The sequence below is a fragment of the Halichoerus grypus genome, chromosome 4 (assembly GCF_964656455.1).
Source record: "Halichoerus grypus chromosome 4, mHalGry1.hap1.1, whole genome shotgun sequence".
NCBI classification, from domain to species: domain Eukaryota; kingdom Metazoa; phylum Chordata; class Mammalia; order Carnivora; family Phocidae; genus Halichoerus; species Halichoerus grypus.
Window position 1 is genome coordinate 56,147,321 of NC_135715.1, and position 21,449 is coordinate 56,168,769.

General features: G+C 37.9%; 1 protein-coding gene across 8 annotated transcripts in view; it reads left to right on the plus strand.

The window, feature by feature from the left end:
• LRCH1 (leucine rich repeats and calponin homology domain containing 1) overlaps nt 1–21,449 on the plus strand; it is a 192,259-nt gene that overhangs the window by 81,150 nt on the left and 89,660 nt on the right. For all 8 annotated transcript variants that reach the window (XM_078070358.1, XM_078070360.1, XM_078070361.1 and 5 more), the window contains one exon: nt 12,737–12,881. In XM_078070358.1, coding sequence (XP_077926484.1) covers nt 12,737–12,881 — 145 coding nt within the window. The remainder of the gene's footprint in view (nt 1–12,736; nt 12,882–21,449) is intronic.

Sequence of the window (21,449 nt, forward strand, 5' to 3'; positions counted from 1 at the left end):
TTGGTACACTCACGTGGTGCAAACCATCACCGCCATCCATCCACTGGATTCTTTTTATCTGTGTAGCTACTGAACGGTGGTAGCTCTTCCTTCCGCCTCCCTGCCGGCCACCACGCTTCTACTTTCTGTCTCTATGAGCTTCACCACGGAAGCCCCTCCTACAAGTGCTGTCATACGGTATCTGTCTTTTTTGTGGCTGGCTTATTTCACTTAGCAAAATGTCCTCAAGTTTCATCCACATCGTAGCACGTGTCGGAACTTCCTTCCTTTTCCAGGCCTATTACTATTGCATTGAGTGTATTCACTGTGTTTTGCTTCTCTGCTCATCCCTTGGTGGACATTTGGGCTGTTTCCACCTTTTGGATGTTGCAAATTAGGCTGCTTAAAAGCATTCATGTTTTACAAGAAAATTAGTATTTCCCCTTCAAATTAGTATGTCCCATTTTAAAGATGATTACGGTCAATGGGCTGTTTTTATTATGTACCTGAGCCCGAAGTTGTCTTCAAGCAAATGGGAATGATTCGTGGTGCAGTGAAGCCTTAGCTCCCCAGACTCGCCAGGGGATGGGTCATGACAGAGAGGCTGTAACCACCTAAAATATTTTCGTTTTGAGTCATTTTACAAGAGAACATTAAAACAATTACATTTTAAACACAGTTTAATCCTCAAATAGACGAACTATCGCTGGATCGTTTGGAGTTGTTAGCATGTTCTGTGTCACAGCCGCATTGTGCTATAATATTTAGGGGGACCCTGCCATCGCATTTAAAATTTTTTAATTTAAAGTACTTAAAATTTAAAATGTAGGTCGATCCCACTGTTCATTACTGTTCCTTGTAAGAAGTGTACTTTCTTAACGGCTGTCTCTCTTTTCCTTATGTGTTTGTTGCTTCTAAAATGCTGTGGGGCTGGAAGAGTTAATAGTAGCAGTTGTTAGAATTGTGTTCAAGAGTAGAAAGCCTCTTTTAGAGGTCCTTTAAGTGAAATGATTATACTTTGGGGCAGGAATTCGCCACACCTCTTCTCCCCCACCACCCATATCTATGCTGGCCTTTAAAAATCTGTAACCTGATTTTTTTTTTTTTTTGGCAGTGCTTTGGATAGGAGAGGTACAATAAAGAAATCCGTTTTTGCTATAAACATTGCACTTGTTAGTAAAAGGCCACCTACATGTAATTACCTCTCGGCACCTTGTGGGCTTAATAGGTATCACCCACTAATAAAATCACTGCACCAAGAGTCTATAATCTGTCACTGGATGCTTTTTGGCACTTACCAAAATTAATTTCTGTTTCTTACTTCCTCCTGCAGCCTTGGAAAGGGAAACCTTCCAACCAACTTAAAAATTTTTCACTCAAAATACATTATTATTTTTTATTCTTTTATCTAGGATTTGTTGTTACCATGAGGCATTTATGTGTTTGGTATACTTCATTAGCTTGTCAGTTAGGTTTTAAGCTCCTTCCCAGCCCAGGCAGTATTATTTCTTGCTAGAAATACTCAGAACCCAGAATTAGCTAGCCTAATGATAGAGACTATTCTTATAGGGCTTCACTCTGGGCCAGGCGCTGCTCTAAGGACTTTAAAGGTATCAATCATCTCATGTAATCCTTCCAGTCATTCAGTGGGGCTAGTACTGTTATTATCTTCATGTTACAGGTGAGGAAACTGAGGCATAGAGAAATTAAATAATTATTTCCAAGTCCACACAGCTGAGTGGTAGGACCAGGATTTGAACTCAAGCTGTCTGACCTAAGAACCTGCTTTCCTACTCCATTCATTCAACAAATATTTATTAAGCCCTTAGTGTATACCAGTGAGCCATGCAAAATCCCAACCTTCACAGGACTTACATTCTAGTAGGGAGAAAGAGAAAATTAATAACCATAATACATGAATAAATGGTATGTTTTGGGAGGAGGTTATTTAAGTGCTAAGAAAAAAGAAAATGTAGAATAGAGTGGGGCGGTTAAGACAGATACTGAAACTTTAAATAGGTGGTCAGGGAAGACTCATGGCTCATACTGAGGAATTAACTCATCTCTACTATTTGATAAGATTTTTTGTTGTTGTTGATCTGTTAGAGATGTAGCCTGAGATCTTGACCAACTGCCTCAAAACTTTCATGAACCTGCTTATTATTTGTGTCCACTTAGCCCTGGAAGCGTCAGGTAGCTTCATTTCCAGAGTCAGGATGAGTCAGCCCAGGAGCTCTGCTTCACTGCCTAGAGCAACACGTCCTTACTTGAGTGCATTTCCAAATGTGCAGGTGCCCAGGAGCAGCCCCATGGGTGCTGAGTCATGGGGCTGGGTAGGCTGCCTGTGCCAAGAGCAAAGTTGAAGTGAGGGGCAGTCAGATGCCGGGGAGCATTGTGGAGTGGGGGGAGGAAGTTCAGAAGGGACAGAAAGATATAGCTGAGATTCTTCCAAAGAGACCCCTGCCTACCTAGGTGCAAGAGGCTATGGATTGTCCAGAGAGGGCAGGTGTTCTGAGACCATGCTTCCGCTTAAGGACGGTCCCTGCACGGTGGTCCCAGGCGTGACCACGCAAGAGAGTGAAGATGGCCAGGCACAGGGCGTCCCTCCTCAGTATGAGGAAAATAATAGGTCCCGTGCTCTAGTTGGTGGGTCAGGAGTTTAGATTTCTATGTGAAGGATACCCATTTGACCCAGTTTTATTGAACCATTGTGCTTAGTGCTAATATTCTAAAATTAAACTTTCACCATAACATGTTTATCGTTCAGCTTGAAAAATATATCCTTTGGTCTTGCTGGAGCTAGGCACGATCGTAACCTCCGAGATGAGGCCTTTTCTTCTGACCGGAGAGCAAGCCATTGCAGATGAGGTTCACAGCTGTATTGGTCTTCATGGCTGAGGTGGCTGATAACTCAGGATGTTGTTGCTGGACTGCTGGCCTCTTCCAGTTCCTCCCGAGGCACCACTTTCCTTTTTTATACAAAAACAACATCGTGCTTCTGATGGTGCTGACTGCACACCAGATTCCATCGACTGTTTTTCTACCCTCCCCTGCTTATTTTTATTCATTTGGCTACTTTATTTTAGGGATTTGCAAAGCTTGTTTTGGCCGTGGTGAAACTTATTGTTTTATTTCTGGCTGCCCAGCTTTCATGTCGATGCTTCCATTAAGAAGCGGACGTGGGGAGGACGTGGTTCTGGGGTTCCGGTCTACTGCCCGGCTGTGTTTGCACAGCGCTGTGGTGTCCCCCGACTCCGCAGGGCAGGGCCAGCCCCCAGGGTGGGTTTGCAGCGAAGAAGCACAGTGTCCAGCTCGGGGTGGGAAATGAGGCACCCGCGACACATGCTCTTCTTTCTGGAGAAAATATTTAAGGTCAAAGGGCACGTACTTTAGTACAAGGCTGTGGGGTCATTGAAGGTCTCCTGATCGGGCATCTGACATGGATCTGTTGATTTTTTTTTTTTTTTAAACAAGAGTTGTCCATATGAAAAACTGACTTTCCCTATATTGCAGTCGTATGAGGCAGAATCAAAAATAGTGCAGAGCGAGGCTTTCAAAGTGTCATGCCTACTGGTTTACTTCTTGCTTCTGCCACTTACTGGCTCTGTATCCTCGGGCAAGTTACCTAACCTCTCTGGGCCTTGCTGTCCACACGTGACTGAGAGCTGTAACAGCACCTGCCTCACTAGGTTGTGGTGAGAAATCGATGAGGGGAAAAACCTAAATTTCTATGATAGCCAATTCATAATACATAAAACTCCCTTCCGGGTCGGGTTTTTGCTGCCATGATTGTATCAAATACTAGTTGAGGAGGAATTTAGAATAATAATCTAATTGACTAACAGTTAACTCTGGATCAGCTCAGGTTTCCTTTCCCAAATTAGGATTCATGGTAAAGGTACCAGTGGGCTCTGCAAGTCAGGCCCCTCCTGGGCCCCCTTGTCTGCCCCTAGGATAGCGCCACCTGTTGGACAGGCTTGGTTTAGGTAGGGAGCCTGAGAGGTTGGATCATCTTACTCAACTGCATTTCCCCTGGAATAGAGGGAGGCAACTGGACATCCAAGGGATCCTGATGCCAGAGCCAATTCCTAAAATTCATGGCCATGGGCCCCAGGCTTCAGGGTTTAAAAAACTTTCTAAGTGATTCCAGCGTACCAACAAGGCTGAGAAACACTAGGCAAGTATTTCATTTAGGAAAGTAGCCTGCCCATGAGCTTTACTACGATAGAGGTAGTACCTCCATATATTTATAACAGAATTAGAACAGTAAACAAAAATTAACACAAATTCCTCATCTATATTTATCTCTACCTAAATTTAAAAGCTGACTTACCTGTCGTTCATACCTTACTGGGTCATTTCACAGCTCCTGGCCCATTTGCCCAGCTGGTTTTGGTTGTATTCCAAGATTCTTGTTGCCTTCTTAACATTTGCCTGTTGTCTATGAGTACTTGTTCTTTTTGTCTTCTTGGGTTGGAGAACCTTCATTGCCCCCACCTTGGTCTGCCTGCCGTAGTCGGTGGGATGGCCAGGCTTCTGGCCTGGCTCTGCCCTTTCAAAGGCCATGTTAGGGACACTCACATCCGTGTGCCTGCTGTGAACTGACTGTCTTCTTATTTAGTAACAACTAAGTCCTAGATTTCTTCCTTCTTTTGCTGCTCCTCTTCCTCTTCCCTGTCTTTCCCCCCTCCTCCTTCTTTCCCTTCTTCTTCCTCCTCCTCCTCTTCTTCTTCTGCTTCTTCTTCTTCTTCTTCTTCAAGGATCAGACCTTGTTTTCTTTCTTTGTTTTCCACTAACAGGAAAGATTTTGAACAAATTTGTATGTCATTCCCCGCTTCCTCCCCCAGTACTTATAATTGGATTATCTGCTTTGGGTTATCAAAGTCAAAACATCATAATCTAGACTGTCTTCAGCCCTTTTGGACAGCTTTCCCATGGTGCTTGTGGACGCTCAAAGATATAAGGTGATTTCTGCTTTAGCCTGAGGAAAGCACATGTACCTGGTTTTTGTACCTTTTTCTGTCTTCCAATAATAAAGTTAATTGAGAATTAAATGATACTCAGAGAAGTAGGAGAAGTAAGTCATATCTTTGAAAGCCCGTTCTAAACTCTTCAGTGAACAGAGTGCTTACATAGGGTTAGTGTAATTAGCGGGTGAGGCCAGGATTTCTACTTACCAAGTTTCCTGTAGCTCTTTCCAGAATTTAGGCCATTAGCTGACAGATTGTTTTCAGTACTTTATTTTTTGAACATCATGTTTATAACTGTCTTCCCCTCTGGGTCTATACACAGAACATGCTGCTTTTCTTTTGATTGCATTTCGGACAAATAAAGCAGTGAAGATTAATTGCCATATCTTCCTAATAATCTAGATGAGGGACACATCATGGTCTTGCTGACATTGTTCCATGGAGAAAGAGTGGTCTCATGCAGGGAACTCAGTCAGGCCCTAGAGTTACATGTCCTTAGGTGTGAGTATAACTGCTTATCTCTGTGGCTCTGGGCAGGTCACGTAGGCTTTCTGAGCCTCGTTTCTTCAGATGGTGGGAGCACAGCTCCTTGGGGTGGTTTAAATGAGGTACCAGATGCAAAACTTCCAGATACAGTGTGTGGCACAACGGATGGGCTTAATGGATGATAACATGATTTACCCACTTGGTTTTTAGCTCTTTATATGTGCCTTTTCCCTTTTCAGCACAAGTAGAACATCTTACCTTATAGTTTATTCTGGGTTTGCTTCATCTTACTTTTCAAGTGATAAACTCCTTAAAAGTAAGCCTGTGTGTTTTTCATTTCTCCAGACACCATGTCCTGAGTGTATGTTAATAAATAAGTCAATAATTCATCATGTGGGTAATGAACTTCAACAAATAGGAAAGGAGAGCTTTTTTTTTTTTTTGGTCTGTTTTTCAGCTTTGTTTTAACTTGAACAATGCTGGTTTAGGCAACTGTTTTTATTTAGGCATTGAAAGAGTGTGAGCTGTGTACACATTTTGTAATAAATTTCTTCCTTTTTCATGTGGAAGCGGGAACACGAATGCAGGATGATAGGGAGCACACCGCATGGGTAAATTCTCACGAAGTGGACATGGAGCTCTGTTCATGTGGCTAGTAATGTAGCCTCAGGCATGCCAGATGCCCTTTGCTTACACCTTGTAACTTCCTTTATAATGACTAGCCTGAGTCCTTTCAGAAAAAGGATTCCTGAAAAAAACAGAGAACAGCACAGTTAAAAACAAGGATTAAAGGGACGCCTGGGGGCCTCAGTTGGTTAAGCGTCCCCAACTCTTGATTTCAGCTTGGGTCGTGAGATCGAGCCCTGTGTCAGGCTCCAAGCCGACCTTGGAGCCTGCTTGGGATTCTGTCTCTCCCCCTCCCTCTGCCCCTGTCTTCCTCTTTCTCTAAATTAAAACAAACAAGGATTAAAGAGGAGATATCAGATACAGTTTAAAATGAGGGCATTTTAGGTTTTACCACGTTCGCTTCCTCTTCTCTCAGCAGGCAGGACTAACACTGTCTCTTTGGAAGCTCTAAGCAGCCCTTCATGCAGCTTCTGCTTCTGGGGTGCAAAGTTAGACGGTCGGGGGGAATTACAGAGAAGGGAAAGTGCTAAAGCTTCCCCTCAAATCTGGAGATCGTAGAGGGAAACTCTAAAAAGGGGCGAGAGCGTAGAACATCTGTATTGTGAGTAGTAGACATCAGATGCACACATCAGTTAGAACATTATTCTAGCATTTTTAAGCCAACTGTTAATAATGATGCTATTAGTGTTTAGCCCAGAATTAAATATTAGCTTAATTTATAAGCTATTATCTAATTTATTTCTCCTACCATTGCATGGTCCTCATGTTTGAAAACAGCACTTTTAAAAATTAGATTATCTGATAAGAATATAGATTTTACAATGAGGGGCGCCTGGGTGGCTCAGATGGTTAAGCGTCTGCCTTCGGCTCGGGTCATGATCCCAGGGTCCTGGGATCGAGCCCCACATTGGGCTTCTGGCTCAGCAAGGAGCCTGCTTCTCCCTCTCCTTCTCCCTCTCTCCCTGCTCATGCTTTCTCTCTCTCTCTCTGTATCTCTGTGTCTCAAATGAATAAAAAAATGAAAATCTTAAAAAAAAAAGAATATAGATTTTTACAATGAAAGGACAAATTTGTTAAAAAGATGTGCCAGTATTTGTTATATGTGGGTTTGTACTTTATAACTTTTTGTGATATTCAACTGCTGCTATTGATTATCATGAGCAAGCAAAATCACATGGATTCTGAATACTTTTGACAAAAAATACTTGAATTCTGAATACTTTTTATTCATAGAAATCTTAGATCTGAAAAGAATGTTAGAATTTATCCAGTTGCATATACTCTAATTTTACCTATTCAGAAACAGAGACCTGGGAAGTTGAGTGACTTTCCCAAACATCTCAGGTGGTTGTAGATTTAGAACTGGTCTTCTGCTCTCTGATTGGAGCGGTTTCTATTATTGATTTGATACCCCCATGATCTTTTAAAAGTTTTATAGTTATATGACAGCATTTCTACAAAAACCCCTAATCCTTTTTTTAAAAAAAGCATTAGTGACACTGAAACTAATAAAAACATTATTATTATTTAAAGTAGTTATCAAAACATTCAACCTGATGGTATCATTCTAGCAGTTCTCAGGAAAGGTCAAGGTTTGAATGTAAACTGGAACCTCAATAGATTTTTTCTTTGAGTTGAACCTGAAGGAAACAGCACATAAAAGTTTTCTGGGCAAATTTCCAGCATCGTAGCACATGAGGATTGCCATGTCTAGTAAAGAGTTTCAGGAAGAAAGAATGCAAGAGACTTGTGGAATTTTTTTCTGTTGAGGTTCTAAACATTCATAAAAAGCTTGCCTCTGTATTTCCCTTAATTAAGAGCATGGGACTTCACAGTTTGCTCTGACTTCTTAACTCTCTTTTCAAATGAAACAAAATTCTGTGTGTAGAGAATATGTATATGTGTGTGTGTGTGTATCTGCGTATATATACACATATGTATTTATATACAATATATACAACACATGTACATATATATCGAATCCATTTCTTTTTTTTTTTTTTTAAAGATTTATTTATTTATTTATTTGAGAGAGAGAGAATGAGAGAGCAAGCACATGAGAGGGGGGAGGGTCAGAGGGAGAAGCAGACTCCCCGCCGAGCAGGGAGCCCGATGCGGGACTCGATCCAGGGACTCCAGGATCATGACCTGAGCCGAAGGCAGTCGCTTAACCAACTGAGCCACCCAGGCGCCCTATCGAATCCATTTCTATATGCAAAATCAAATAAGCAGTGCATTCACATTTCTAAAGGTACAGCATGATGTATGGTGGGGGGATCTTGCTCTGACGCCCGTCCTCTCTGCAAGAAACCCTCTTTCCAGAAGCAACCACTTCTACCAGTTTCTTTTGCAGCTTCCAGAGATAATCAATTTATATTTATATATCTATTTACAACTATGTAAATATTCATTTAAAAACAAATACTATATACACTGTCCTATGCCAGGCTTTTAAAAAAATTTATAATATGTCTGGGAGATTGTACCACATCAGCACATATAAAGCTGCTTCATTCATTTTAATGACTGCATGTATCAGCGCTGCATTATGGAATACAGTGTTTAATATTACATTCCGCCACATGAAATATTAATATTATGCTAATATTTATTGATTGATTTAATTTTAGTTTTATTTACATTTATTAATAACATAACCAGACCTCCACTGATATTTAACTTGCTATCTTTTGCTCTTAAACCATGTTAAAAAATAATGTCATTTGCACACATATGCATTTATCTGTAGATGAGAAAGATTTCTAGGTTGAATGAAGTATGTACATTTGTAATTTTGATTGATATTGCTAACATGTTCTTCATTTACATCACTGTGTCCTCAGCATTATAATGTGTTCATCAAACTTTTTGATACTTACTAGTCTAATGGGTGAAAAATATTATCCCATGTAGCTGTGAATTGCATTGCTCTAATGTGAGTGAGGTTGATCATTTTTTCAGATGCTTAAGAGCCATTTGTATTTCCTTTTCTGTGAGCCATCTGTTCTTTTTTCTTCCTTCCTTCCCTTCCTCCATTTCCTCCCTCCTTCCTTTCTCTCCCACCTTCCTTCCTTCCTTCTGTCCTTTTTTTTTTTTTCTGGGTTTCAGACTTATTATCATTGACTGTAGAAGCTCTCTATATGTATAAAAAATTAGCCTATTGGGTTTATGAATTGTAGGACTTCTCACCTGCCCCCCATTCCTTGATTGTCATGTATGTTTTTGGTGGAGCTTTTGTTTGTTTTAGAATGCTATAAATTTTGTTTTAATGTGTTGAATTTATCAGTCTTGCTTTATGCCATTCATAGGAAGACTTTCTCCATTCTAAGATCATAATACAAACTTCCACGTGTTGTCCCAGTGCTGTTATGGCTTTACTTTTTAAAGTTAATCATTTAGGGGCACCTGGGTGGCTCAGGCGGTTAAGCATCTGCCTTCAGCTTAGGTCATGATCCCAGGGTCCTGGGGTCCTTCCTGGGATCGAGCCCCATGATGGAGCCCTGGGTCAAGCTCCCTGCTCAGCAGGAAGTCTGCTTCTCCCTCTCCCTCTCCTTTTTCCCCTCTCCGCTCCTGTGTGCTCTCACTCAAATAAATAAATAAAATCTTTAAAAAATAAAGTTAATAATTTAATTCATCTAGAATTTATTGAGGTAAAAGGGGTGAAGTAGGTCATCCTTTGTTTCAGATGGCTATCCAGTTTTCTCAAACTGTTTACTGACCTCACATCTTTTCTCCGTTGACTTGAAATGCCACCTTTACTGCACACTTGATTTCCATATGTGTCTTTGACCTGTTTGTAATTTGTTCCTCTGACCTTCTCACCTGCCCATCATACTGCCTTATGTGTCTGTTAATGTTTCAGAGAGCTGGTGCCCCTGAGAGCACCTTTTTTTTTTTTAAATTTTTTTATTGTTATGTTAATCCCCATACATTACATCATTAGTTTTAGATGTAGTGTTCCATGATTCATTGTTTGTGCATAACACCCAGTGCTCCATGCAGAACGTGCCCTCCTCAATACCCATCACCAGGCTAACCCATCCTCCCACCCCCCTCCCCTCTAGAACCCTCTGTTTTTCAGAGTCCATCGTCTCTCATGGTTCGTCTACCCCTCCGATTCCCCCCCTTCATTGAAAGCACCTTTTGTTTTGAGAGCTACCTTGCTATTTTTGCGTTATTCTACCATATGAACTTTAAAGTCAACTTGTGTAGTAACCTCAGCAAACTAAAAAATATATATCTTAGAACTATATTTTTTGAATTGGGAGTTCATTCCATTATACACGTACAGCTTAGAGAGAATTGACACTTTTTTGATGCTGTCCTTCTTATTTACAATCATGGAATATCTTTTTAATCATAATTTTTCTTTTTTCTTGCTTAGTAGCATTTCAAAGTTTTCTTCATATAAACTTTTGCCTATTTAAGATTTTCTAGATGTTTTACTTTTGTTATTATAATAAATTAGGTTTCTTATGTTGTATTATTTTGCTAGTGAGTGTGTGTGTGTGAAGGCTATTATCAACATATTCATTTTCTACCCTGTACCTTTTTGAAGTAGTTTTTCTGTTGATATTTTTGGATTTTCTGGGAAAACAATCATATTATTTGTGAACAATGATAATTCTTTTTTTCCAATTTTGGTTCTTCTTTTCTTTCCTTATCCATGTCATTGGCTAATATCTTCTGAACAATAATAAGTAATAGTAGTGGTAGTGATGTCTTCTCTTGACTTTATTGGTAATATTTCTAGTCATTTGAAATTTAGTAATAAATAAAAAAATTCTCACTCATATGCATGTGTGTGTGTGTAATTATGTAAGGAAATAGCCAACTATTCTTTTATTGAGAAATTACATTAAGAATGAATATAAATATTCTGAAATAATATTCTGATTTATCATGATGATGTACCACTTGGTAAGTTGTTAGAGATCACTTAATTGTACACTTGAAGTAGGTCAATTTTACGATATATTAGATAAACTTCAGTAAAGCAGTTTTTGAAAAAAAATAAATACAGTATTTTATCAATACCTTTTAAGTATCTATAGAGGTGATCATATGCTATTTTGCTTTTACTCTAGTTATATGGTGACTTGTTTAAATAATACAAAATCCTTATATTCCTAGAATAAGTTCCACTTACTCATAGTATGTTAATCTTTTTTATATACTGCTCAGTTCTGTTTGCTAATTTTTAAATTTAGGATTTACATAAGTGTTTATGGAGAAGGGAGATTCGTAAGTAGTTTCTCTTTTGTGTATTTTCTTTGTTAGGTGTTGGTATCAATATTATACCTTACTCTTTAAATAAGTATTTAGAAACTTTCCTTCTTTTACCTTGTGTGGAATAATATAAATATTATCAGAATTGTCCCTTTAAACCTGCTTAGAATTCACCTCTGTAGCCATCTAGGCCTGTCTTTGTTTATTTATGTATTTATTTCTCAGAAGGGTGGTCAGTCAGGAGAATAGCCCTTTGACTTCCAATTCATTATAGTATTGACCTATTTATTTTTTATTTTTATTTATTTATTTATTTTAAAGATTTTTATTTATTTATTTGACAGAGAGAGACACAGCAAGAGAGGGAACACAAGCAGGGGGAATGGGGGAGGGAGAAGCAGGCTTCCCGTGGAGCAGGGAGCCTGATGCGGGGCTGTATGCGCTGGGATCATGACCTGAGCCGAAGGCAGACGCTTAACGACTGAGCTACCCAGGCGCCCCTATAGTATTGACCTATTTCAATTTTCTGTTTTTTTTTTTTTAATGGAGTGTGATTCCTTAAGTATATATGACATGATACTTAATAAACATCTTCAGGTCATACTGATTGAGTCCCTCCTGATGAAGGGTGAGATGATCAGTAATGTTGAGTTATTGTTTTTGAGAGTGGTAGCTCTTTTCTTATATTTGGTATTTTATGGTATTTAACAGTTATTTCTGCCACTCCCAGGTTTAGACAGTAAGGACTGTTCCATTTTTTATTGTTGAGATGGTGATATTGTAAACCATGATGTGTGTTTACACTGCTCTGTAGACCACCATTATTATGGTCTTTGGTACACTTGAGGAAGAGAGCCCAGTTTTATTGCTGGTCATGTGGCAGACACACTGCCTGTCCTTAAGAGAGACACAGTTGATTTATCTTGGTCTTGTACATTGTAGGTTCTCAGTAATTCCAGTGAATGAAATATTTGTTTAGTATCTACTATGTGTGTGTTTGCCGAGGATATAGTGTTCCAAGAGACAACATATGTTATGAATGCAAAATTGAATTAAATAAATATTATGGTAAAGATATATATTCAGGCAGATTGAAGGATACAGTTTTCATGCTTGCCTAGGGGAGAATGACTTTGAAATAATTTCTAGATAGAATGGAAAGTAAATATTGATTCAGTTACTCTTATATCTGGCCTGTATTTACAAATTAATATAGAGCTAAAACTGTTTTAAGCAGTATTTTTGCTTTTCCGTATGAATTGGATAATATGCCAGGAAAAGGAAATCAACTGTGGAGTAACAGAGCTACAAAAAATGAAAATACTGATCTAAATTTAAATTATGCTTATTTTAAAACATTTAAGAAAAAAAAGTGTTGATAGTTGACAATTGTACTGGATTATATTGAAGATTTATTGACAAAATATTCTTTCCTTTTCTCACAGATTTATCTAAAAACAGACTGGTCGAAGTCCCAATGGAATTGTGCCATTTTGTATCACTGGAAATTCTTAATCTGTATCATAATTGCATCAGAGTCATTCCTGAGGCCATCATTAATCTGCAGATGCTGACTTACTTAAACTTGAGGTAAGTTGACTTATAAGGATTGTGATCAAATTCAGTGAAAAAAAATCCAAATAATTGTGCTTTCATTTCTATCAGGTATTTTTTTCTTTGCAAATCCTGATCACCCTTTGAAGTAAATCACACAAAGATTATTTAAGAACTACCTTTCATAATGAATTTGTTTTGCCATTAATATTGTTTTTGGTGCTAGACTTCTCTGGATATCAACGTGACAAGGTATTTTTGTTTAGTTTTTTTACAGTATTTATATGGCATCATTATACTTAATGTCTCTTCGGTGTCCGGTATATTGTCTTCATGTATTGATGGAGTTTTTGGAGGAGGAGGGCTAAAGGAAGTGAAAAAAGAACTTGGGGGTTGTGACAAATTGGGGCCTTGCTCGTCTTTGGGAGTTTTTGTACCATTGGATTTGCTACTTAGTCCTGTCTGAGCCTGTTCCCTTTAGGCCACCTGAGAAAATTCAAGAGCACTGAGCAACTCCAGAAAGATAGGAAGTTTGCTGTCTTTGTAACCCCATTCAGTTAGATCAGCATTTGCTGAGGACAGGTCAGCGGTCTGTATTGATTCCCTAATTATGCACAGCACGGTGTAACATATTAATGCCCCCGAGCAGCCCTGAAGTTAAGAGAATCAGCTTTCATAAGGCCTAGGTTTTAGACTTTGTGCTTTGGCTGTCAGCTGCTCTGGCCAGATTTTGGTTCCTTGTCTCCTAAATCTTTGACTCACACAGGATGTCAGGAGAGAGATAGGAACCGTTAAATCAAATCTATCTCTACTATGAAAACAAGTTTCCAAAGGGCAAGCCAGAGCAAAGCCTCTACTCGTGTCAATGGCATTATCTTGGTGTGTTAAGAGCAGCACCTGATTAGCAAGGCTTGTGCAGTGTAACAAACATGGCAAACTTTAAAGTGCAAAATTCCCAATGAACCAGATAGAGCATTAACTTATTATAATAATGTCAATTATTTTTTTGTTGGTTGGTTGGTTGGTTGGTTTTTAGTTGACCACTGAGAGTTGGGGTCTTCTCTTGCTGCCTCTCCCTCTGCCCACCCCCAACAGCTCATGCACGCTCTCTCTCCCTAAAAGAAAGAAAGAAAGAAAGAAAGAAAGAAAGAAAGAAAGAAAGAAAGAAAGAAAGAAAAATTGTACATACATCCTCCAAACTCTTTGAAAGACAGGTACACATACATAATTATTTTTGATGCCTCTTTTAAGTTTATTTCACAAGTGTAAGTATGTAACATAAAATAATAACATAGGGCAAGCTTTAAAGTGACCAGGAAAATGGTCACCTTGTTCAATTGTAAAGCCTTTAATTCCTGATTTATAGGTTTGGTGGGAACATGTCTTCTGAGATCGGACCCCTGGAATTGAGTTATTTCTCTGTTTGATAGTGATTTGAAGTGGAATGCTATATTTGCCTAAAGGATTTATTGTAGCTTGTAAAATAGTAGATGACTGTCACATCTGTTTATTTGCAGATATGTAATAATGTCTGGAAAATACCAGTGGCGTCTAATAAAATTGTTAACTCTTCTAAGATGCTGAGTGATATCATCCACATAATAGTGGTGTCTGTGTGAGTTCTTCCTGTCTCAAACTCCTACCCCACTTCCAGCCACCCTCAAGCTGGTGACCAGGGAGGGGGACATGTAGAATATTGTGCTTGTGTGTGATCATGATATATGTCCCCTCCTCGATATCCAGGATCGGGTGTTATGGCCTTTTCAGGTCTTTTCTGCCTGTCATGAAAATTAAGTCAGCAAAATAAAATATATTTCTTCTTGGGTATGGTGAAGGGGCACGGAGGACTCCGGTTAACTTTAGCCTTTGGAAGAGAGGCTGCCAATCCATTTACTTGAAAAGGAAGCAAGGGACTCTGGATGCTGTGAACATATAGCCTCATAGAAGAATTACCAAGTTGTCTTCAATGTAGTTTTTTTCTGTGATAAATTGGGTATTCTGCCAAGGAAAGAAGTTTATGTTCTAGACAGAAGTATATAATCAAATCATGACATTATCACCAATTTAGATGCATCAGGGAAAATCTGCATAAGTTTCAAAAAATTAAAGAAAAAATAAATTGCTTTTAGGCATACACTTAAGGCAGGCTGTATCAACCATAGCATGTTCCGAAACAGCTTTAACAAATAGGCAAGTTCATCAGCTTTTATAAATACGTACCTGGAAATACTTCTCTTCGGTGGTACTTAGGGGTTTTTCCTCTTATTTCTATTAACTACGAATGAAGAGCTGTAAGATAAAGTAACGCAGAGAAGCTGCTTTTCAAATGTTCACAGATTTCATGTCTCTGAACTTAAATCAAACATGGTCTCCCTGTATTTTTAGTGTTTCCTCCTTTTTAATAGATCACATGTGGAAACCACTAGTTGCGTATGTTTCAAAAGCAGGAGGGATGCCATATGAAGCTACTTTGAGTTGATGGGAAACATTCAAAATAGATGACACCCTCTGAAATATATTGGGTATTCCAGCGGAGTAAACAGCCATGAGTATTTGATGGTCATGGTGATAAGGATGACAGTGAAGATGATGGTAGTTGTGGGGGTGATATATACACTGCCTACACGGGTTCTCGGCTGTCGGGATCTCTCACAGATGTTATCTTTAAATGTCAAATGGCTGCTTAGTGCCAGAAACCCAATTCCTGTCTTAGACCAGAGATGGGTTTGATTAGCACATGCAAAATAAAACTCTTCGCTGTGAAATACAGTGAAAAACACTTCAGCATTTTCCCACATGATAGAAATGTCAGATTCGTGGAAAACATTAATTTATTGCTGTTTATGTAGCCTGTGTTTGAAGGCTCTGGGCTTTTAATCTTTGCTTCTTCGTATTCACAACAAAAGGTTATGTTAGTTTAGTGTAGGTGCCACTGTGTTTCTTCCTGTTATAAAATGTCTTAATCCCAGAAATGTGGCCAAGAACAATAAAAATGATTAAACAAGACCTGTTCCTATATAGGAACAAACACTTTGAACCTGAGTTCCACAGGAAAGCCTTACAAAGTTCAAAATCTATTTTAAGGTGCTGGAGAGGTTGTGTTGATGAGACCCATGAAAAAAATGTACCTTAGGAAAATAGAACAATCCAAAGCAGCAAAACTCTTGGCTGGAACCACAGAAATCCTATGAATCTAAGAATAGGGACTTCAGCTTTTGAAAGTTATTTCTCAGAGAGGTTCAGGAATAGAAGCTGCCAAAAAATGAAAGTTCTTTACAGCATTTGAGCATAGTGCTTCCAGAACTCTTGGTGAGTGGTTTTACTTTCTGAGGGTGAAACATACAAAACAGGAGCTGGTTTCTTCATATGAAGCCCCTGGGGCGCCTGGGTGGCTCAGTTGGTTAAGCGTCTGCTCTTGGTTTCGGCTCAGGTCATAATCTCAGGGTCTTGAGATCGAGCTCCGCTTTGGACTCTGCGCACAACACAGAGTCTGCTTGTCCCTCTCCTTCTGCTCCTCCCCCTGCACTCTCTCTCTCTCTCTCTAGAATAAATAAATAAAATCTCAAAAAAATAAAAAAGGAGCTCCTGTCTCTACTGGTCCATTTAGGAGTAGTTTCTGAGGCATTGCCTATAAGGAAAGGGCAGCCTATTGAACAAAATGTTTTCACACCATAAAAGGAATCTGGTTTGGATGCTTTTTCTGAAGCCTGGTATCCTTTTTGGCTGCTAAACAATGTGCAGAAAGAGCCAACTTCCTGATGGCCATGTAACCTGTATCCCCACATTCCTTTGGAGGGGTCATTCTGAGAAATAACCTTTAATTCTAAGAACATCTCACTATTTGAAGAATCCGAAGGAGCATCTTGCATACGAGGGTTGCCTCAGAAAGTACAGATTTTACATATTTGTTGTGAATTAAAAATTAATTTTCTTTGTTCCTAAGAATTTTAATTTTATCCCTAAGAAACCACCTCTCCTTGCACTGACATTTCTGAAGAAAGCCTCAGTTGTAAGATAGCATTTATTCTTTCTAGAAACTGAGAAAATTGATGGTGTCTTCCTACACTGGAAAAGGGGAGGAGTTTTGTTCAATTCAAGACAAACTTCTATCCCAAATCCTTTTATGAAGATCTTATTCTATTTTCAAAGGGAAAACGAGGTATTTTGGAACTGGCCTTTGGTAGCTAGGTTCTGTTTTATGATCAGCAGGAAGATACCAAAACACAGTGAACCATGTTGGAATTTGGAAGCATCATCTTAAAATTTGAAAATGTTTTTTGTAGAATGCTATAGTTGGAAGTGACCACTGGGTCATCAATTGCACGAGCAGCAGTGTATGGATTAAGCCTTGTCTTTCCTAGTGTGCTCACTGGGCATTTGTTCTCAAGGCAGAACGTAGAGACAGTGGTCCCTAAAATTTGTAATATATTTATGATTTGCTGTGCCTATAAAATTATGTACATTGGCATTGATAGCTGATGGGTTTTATTAAGTGTGAATGAGTTAATAGTAGGATATTTCTTACCAGATTCCATTCCTTTTAGTATAGTTCATACTTGGCAAGACTTCCAAAGAGGATTTTTCCATTATACATGTCACCTGATCACAGATGTTGTTTTAGATTGGTATTTGTATTAAACAGAGGAACAGAGACACACAAAAGGGACATTATGGCTTTGATGGCTAGAGCACTGTCAGAATGTGTTGGTTTCTTTCAGTTCTGCTTTTGATCTTAATGGAGTTCTTAAGATCTTTGTGCTGCAGCTTTTCCCTCCAAAAATGGGGTAAATACCTACTCCCTAATTGATTATATAGATGTTTTGTTTATAGTAATTCTCAGAGTTTTTTCTGCAAGCCCAAATGAACAAGATGCAAATTACATTTGTTTGTTTTTCTAACTAGACCGAAAAAGACCCTTCAAAACATTGTCATTTCATCAATAATCAACTTATTCTGTTTCCTCTAAGAACACCGTAGTTTGCCAAGTCTTATAACAAGTACTGTTAAGAACATCAAGAAGAGGGAAAGAGAAAAGGAGTGTATACACAACGATGAGGGTGTAGATTTTTGGAATAATCTTCATCACCATCGTCGTCATCATCATCATAATCATCATCATCTCTTAATAGCCAAATAGGATTTAGCTGGTACACCATCATATTTGGGTCCTTCAACAACCCTTAGTTTAGATAAGAAACAGGAAAGTGATTTATCCCCCAGCCACACCAGTTCATAAATAAGAATAACAGTAATAAATTAGTGGAATTTATTTTTATGGCATTTATAGTTTGCTTGGCATTTTCACTTTTGTTATCTTATCTAGATAACATTAACTATGCTTGATTGCATTCCTTGCCCTTTGGGACAGTTTCATAGTCTTAAAAATAGTTGTTAGAGAATTGTCCAGGATACCAACCTAAATATTTAAATAAGGGAGGGCTTTTGTAATTTTAAAAATTTCTACTGTATCTGTAGTTGGTTTGCCTTTCTAATTCCTGATACTGTGAATTTGTGTTTTCCTTTATTCATTTTTTTAAAAGTTTGTCTGTTTTGATTGTGTATTTTTTTGTTAGATCAGCTTTTAATTTTAGTGACCAACTTTTTTAGGCTTTTATCTTCTATTTCATTAGTTTCTGATTTTTATCTATTGAATTTCCATCTGTCTATTTTCTTATATGTTTATTCGTTTTCTAATTTCTGGAGTTTGGGGTATGTATTCATTAATCTCTATTTATTTTTTTTCCTCATAGGAACATTTAAGGTTATGGATTTCCCTGTATGTAGCACTTTAGATGATTCCTAAAAGTTGTGATGTGTCATATTTTTAAACTCACTCTTAAAACTTTTCTAATTTTCAGTATTACTTCTTTGACTCATGAGTTTGCTAGAATAGATTTTTAAAGTTACCTTTTAAAATTGATTTTTAATATTAGTGTATTGCATTTAGGGAATATTTTATTTGATGTTGATTGTTTACACTGGTTGAGATTTACGTTATAGCCTATGCATAGTAAATATTCCATGTGTGCTTGAGAAGAATGTATATCCTTCTAAGTGTTGTATGTGGGTTCCAGTAAATCCATTAAGTATAACTTTTTAATTTGGAGGTTCACATCTTCTTTATCCTAAAACATTTTTTGTCTGCTTAATATATATCTGTTACTTAGAGATATGCTTTAAGCAAAAGAGGATGATTGTAGGTTTGCTTTTTTCCCTGTAATTCCATCAATTCTTAATGTGTGTATTTTAAGACCAAGTTATAGGCCAAGTATTTTGAGCCCAATTTTAAAATTATATGTCTTTCTTGCAAGCTGCAGGTTTTATCATTATGTAGTGATTCACTTTATCCCAAAAATGGTTTTTTTGACTTACAGTCTGTTGTATATGAAATTAATACTTATATCTTAGCTTTCTTTTGGTGGCTTTTGCTCGCACATATCTTTTCATTTTTTTCATTCAACCGTTCAACCTTAGTTTCGGTATGTAGGTATGTGGACTTACATTTTTCTTTTTCTTTTGTATTTTTTTTATCAAGATTATTATTGCCTTTTTTTTCTGACCTTTCCTACCTTCTATTGAATATTCCAAGTTTTATTTATTCTAATATTTTTCTTCCTCTGGTTTAGAGGTTAGTCATTATATCTTTACACTTTTAATTGAAAGGTTGCCTATATAAATTGTTAACATGAGTATTTGACTTCCAAAAGCCCGAAGTTCTAAAGGTAAAAAAAAATACGTCTTCCATCCTCCTTGAATAATATTTATTTAGAAAGCTTTAATTGCAAGTACACCTCTGCAAACTTACATATTATTTTTAGTCTTTATTTTAGGTCCATCTTGCTTTTTACCTTGAATTGAGTCAACTGATGCTTATTTGTTGTTGTTTTTTTTTTTAAAAAAAGCAGATTCTCTGCTTTTTCATCTCACTCTTTTTAGGGTCAATCTCCTTCTTTATAACATGCATTCTTAAGAAGTTCATTCAGTGATGGTATGCTTGTGGTAAATACAGTCTTTTTCTGAAATGTCTTTTCTCCTCATTCTTGAAAGAAATTTCAATTCTTAGGCTAAAATTTTAGGTTGTATTAGTGTAAAGTTTTAAGTTGCAGTTCTTTTCTATTGTATTTCAAAGATAGTATGTTTTTTGACCTCTGTTTTGCTATAGAGAAATCGTTTGCTAGTCTAAATGTTTTAGGCTTGTGGAGAATTTTCCATGCTTTTCCTTTCGATTTCTCCCCATACCTTCTTTTTATCTTTGTTGCTCTATGTTTTTTTGCTATGATATGTATAGTTGTATATTATTTTGATTTACCTAGCTATAAACTTTGTTTTGCTTCCTGAGTCTGAGGATTCATGTCTTTCATCAACCCTAGAAAAATTTTAGTCATTGTCTTCTTTCATGTTGCCCCTTCCTCCATTTTTCTATTATTTCTGCCTTCTTTGGGTACTCCCTATTAGTTAACTTCGATCTTTCATTCTTCCTCATTTCTTAGTACCTTATATAGTTATCATTTCTTTATATTTGGGGTATTTTTCAAACATGAGAATGCATTTAAGCATATTGAGAGTGGAAGTAATACTTTGAAAGCAGGAAAAACTGTAGTACTGTGGGATCCTTAATTGAAAAGACTCCCAGTGATTGGAGTGTGTAGCACAAAAACTCTGTATTTTGGCTCATTACTGAGATCTGATGCACTCTCTTACCCTTATAATGGTATGCTTTGTTGGTTGGTTAAAAACAAACTTTCACTTGGTACTGAATCTCTATGAGTTACATTATTTTATTATAAAATTAGTTGAGAAAAAGTCTTGAAGTCTTTGACCCATGAAACTGGAACCTATGAGAATTTGACTTCTTAATCTTCAGTCCTTTCTTTGTTGACTTCTGCCTTTCCTGTCTTGTCAGCATCCTCCATACCTTCTTCCCTGGTGTCTTAAATTGAGGGTCAGATGGAGTTAGGGCTTTATAAAGGCAAGTAGGTTTTAACTGCAGTCTGGAGACCTAAGGGCCAAGCCAGAGCTTCACTTTGGTTTTCTTGGTGTTCTTATTTGCCTGTTAGTGACAATTACAGTAACAGGGCAAATAAAACAGGTTTTTTTTTATAAGAGTTGCTTTTTTTTTTTTTTTAATTTTATTTATTTATTTGCCAGAGAGAGACACAGCGAGAGAGGGAACACAAGCAGGGGGAGTGGGAGAGGGAGAAGCAGGCTTCCCGCTGAGCAGGGAGCCCGATGCGGGGCTCGATCCCAGGACCCTGGGACCATGACCTGAGCCGAAGGCAGCCGCTTAACGACTGAGCCACCCAGGCGCCCCCAAGAGTTGCTTTTGAGAAAAGAGACACAGTATTGTTTTTTCTCAGCTTCCCAATTCAAATCTAAATGCATGGCTTCATTTTCAAAAGTAAAAAAAAAAACAAAACGTATGCTGTCATAGCTGGAAAACTGTAGAATATGATGTTAAAAAATATTATCCTACTTCTGAAAAGAATGCTTGTGCTCTGAGAGCTCAGTGAGGCGAAATCTTGATAAAATAATGTAGCCAAGAATTTGAGCATGCGTGATAATCCTAAATCGCACTTTTCCCAGGTAGATAAATTAAGTCAAGAA